This window comes from Chaetura pelagica, unplaced genomic scaffold (genome assembly GCF_000747805.2).
Source record: "Chaetura pelagica isolate M959 unplaced genomic scaffold, ChaPel_1.0 scaffold187, whole genome shotgun sequence".
Lineage (NCBI taxonomy): Eukaryota > Metazoa > Chordata > Aves > Apodiformes > Apodidae > Chaetura > Chaetura pelagica.
Window position 1 is genome coordinate 17,883 of NW_009953900.1, and position 2,562 is coordinate 20,444.

General features: G+C 52.7%; 1 protein-coding gene across 1 annotated transcript in view; it reads right to left on the reverse strand.

Annotated features, from left to right (window-relative positions):
- The window catches only part of USP48 (ubiquitin specific peptidase 48), a 41,052-nt gene that overhangs the window by 8,227 nt on the left and 30,263 nt on the right, over window positions 1-2,562 (reverse strand). The window contains exons 19-20 of the mRNA XM_010001378.1: window positions 1,942-2,072; window positions 1,050-1,156 (exon numbers count right to left, since the gene is read on the reverse strand). Coding sequence (XP_009999680.1) covers window positions 1,050-1,156; window positions 1,942-2,072 — 238 coding nt within the window. The remainder of the gene's footprint in view (window positions 1-1,049; window positions 1,157-1,941; window positions 2,073-2,562) is intronic.

Consider the following 2,562-nt stretch of genomic DNA (forward strand, 5'->3'; position numbering starts at 1 on the left):
CTGCCCTGTCAGTGAAGGCTCCAGCTGCCGGCAAAGAAAGGCCGCCTGTTTTTTTGCCAACCCCACGTGTGAGCACGGGCCTGTTCCAGTGCCCAGGAAAAAAAAATAAAAATCAAACAAAAACCACCCTCCCTCTATGCCAAGAGCCAAGATACAGCCTCGGGATTCAGCCTCCAGACAGGCTGAGAACCCTGTGGCTGATGGCTCCAGACAGTGCTGCGTGCTCTGCAGCTCGCAAGCAAGAACAAAACCCAGCCAGGCTCTGGAGCCCCGTGGCTTCCTGAGCTCCAGCTCCTCCCTGGGTTTGGCAAGGAAGTGGAAACAAAAAAAAAATCACCCCCACACTGCAAAGGTGTGGGGAATATCTTGGATCTGAGAGTCTTGGTTTCCTCCTTCAAGCATAAAACAAGCCCCAAGTAGGAAGATTTATTCGCACCGGCTTTTGTAAAACCCTGTGAAGTCAGTTCTAGGCCTGGTCCTGATCCCTTAAGACACCAGTAAAATAATTCACAGCTTCGTAGGGGATCTTGAAAACCACCTCAAAGTTCACTGCTGTTTCATCAGCACTCAGGGTGAAGAGCTCACTTCTATCGAGGAATAAGTATCAGTCGAGTAACCAAGAAAGGAAATGACAAACACTGAAGGGGGAGGAGACTAGGAAGAGCCTGCTCGCAGGTTTAAAAAGACAGAAATGGTTTTAATGTTGCCTAAAAAAATCAATCAACGGTGGGAACATCCCAGAAACACCAAAGGTTTGGTTTGGCACAAGGAAGCCTTGAAGAGACTGGATTTTGAGAGCAGCTACAGCCCCAGTTTTCCTGTCAGCCAAAGCCACGGCTCCCAGCAGCGCAGAGCTGGCTGCTTCCTCCTCACCACCACCAACCCTCCAGCAACTCCCCCAGGAGGTCCCAGCAACTCCCCCAGGAGGTCCCAGCCCCTTGGGGACATGGCCACGCCTGGATCATGATTTGGGTACTTGGAGCAGCGTCTGTGAAACGAAACGGCGCCGGGGTGAGCGAGGCCGGAGGGAGGATCTGAAGGTTCTGTACCTTTTTATTGTCCACCACTTTGTGGATGTAGATGGTTGCCTGGGTGTACTCCCTCAAGTCCCGCTGCTGTTGGCACAACAACCCTTCTCTGCACTCTGGACAGAGCTCTGGGGAGGGAAAAAAATCATAGAATCATAGAATGCATGGGGTTCAAAGGGACCTTGAAAAGTCACCCAGCCCAACCCCCCTGCAGTGCACAGGGACCTTCTGAACTAGATCAGGTTGCTCAGAGTCTTCTCAAGCCTGACCTTGAATGTCTCCACCACCTTCCTGCGTAACCTGTTCCAGTGATCCACCACCCTCATGGTAAAGAACTTCTTCCTGATCCAATCTACATCTCCCCTGCTCTAGTTTAAGGCCATTGCCCCTTGTCCCACCCCTCCCTGCCCTTGTCCCAAGTCCCTCCCCAGCTTTCTTGGAGCCTCTTCAGGCACTGGAAGGTGCTCTAAGGTCTCCCTGGAGCCTTCTCTTCTCCAGGCTGAACACCCCAACTCTCCCAGCCTGGCTCCAGAGCTGAGCTGCTCCAGCCCTCAGATCATTTTTGTGGCCCTTCTCTGAACTCATTCCAACAGGTCCATGTCCCACTGGTGTTGGTGGCTCCAGAACTGGACACAGTTCTCCAGGTGGGGTCTTAAGAGAGCAGAGCAGAGGGGGACAATCACCTCCCCTGACCTGCTGGCCAGGCTTCAAATGCATTCTTCAGATGCCTTTAATAGCTTTAGCTCCTTGGAGACACCTGCCCCATTCCTCTGCTCCCTAACCCGGCTCAGGTAACCAGGACACCTGCCAAGCTGGAGATCCCCTCAGGTCTGACCCTTTATCCATCTCCCAAGGAGTTGACACTGATTAGCAAAAGAACAAAAGCAGAGGCAGCAGCAGCAGATGCACTCACGGGGCTCAGAGCTGAACTGTGCACCCTCGGGGTCGGCCCCAGCACCTCGTGTTCGGGTGATCTTGATGACGTGATCCACCACGAAGAGTTTTTGAATCCTCTCCCACTCGTTGGGCCATATTAGAGCTATACTGTGCAAAGGAACAAGAACGTGCTTTGTGACATGGAGAAGCCAAGCCCTGAGCTCCTCAACAACCTCCTTCTTTGGGTCTGGGAATGAAAGCAAAGCTGCAAAACCAACCCACGACTCCAGCTGCACGGGAGGGCCCAGACGCCCAAGACAACAGGGGAACAGCAGCGTGTTATTAGTGCTGCTGCTCTGCTCCAGCCACGCCTGAGGGAGGATGGAGGAGGAGGAGTGGAAGATCTGCTACTTTTAGTTCTGCATGGCTGCAGAAGCAAAGCTAAGGAGGATGAACTCCAACGTCCTGCACTCCCAGGGCAAGTCTGACGGAAAGCACATCGTGAGGAAGCCGGATGTTTCTACGCCCCGGTCAAATCCAGGGGAGTTTATTGTTAGGAACTAGCCAAGCTTAAGTAAGTTCTCTTTTTTCCCTCACCCAGCATCCTTAGACAATTTAGGTCTTGCCTTAGATGAAGCTAAAGTGGGTTTGAGAAAGA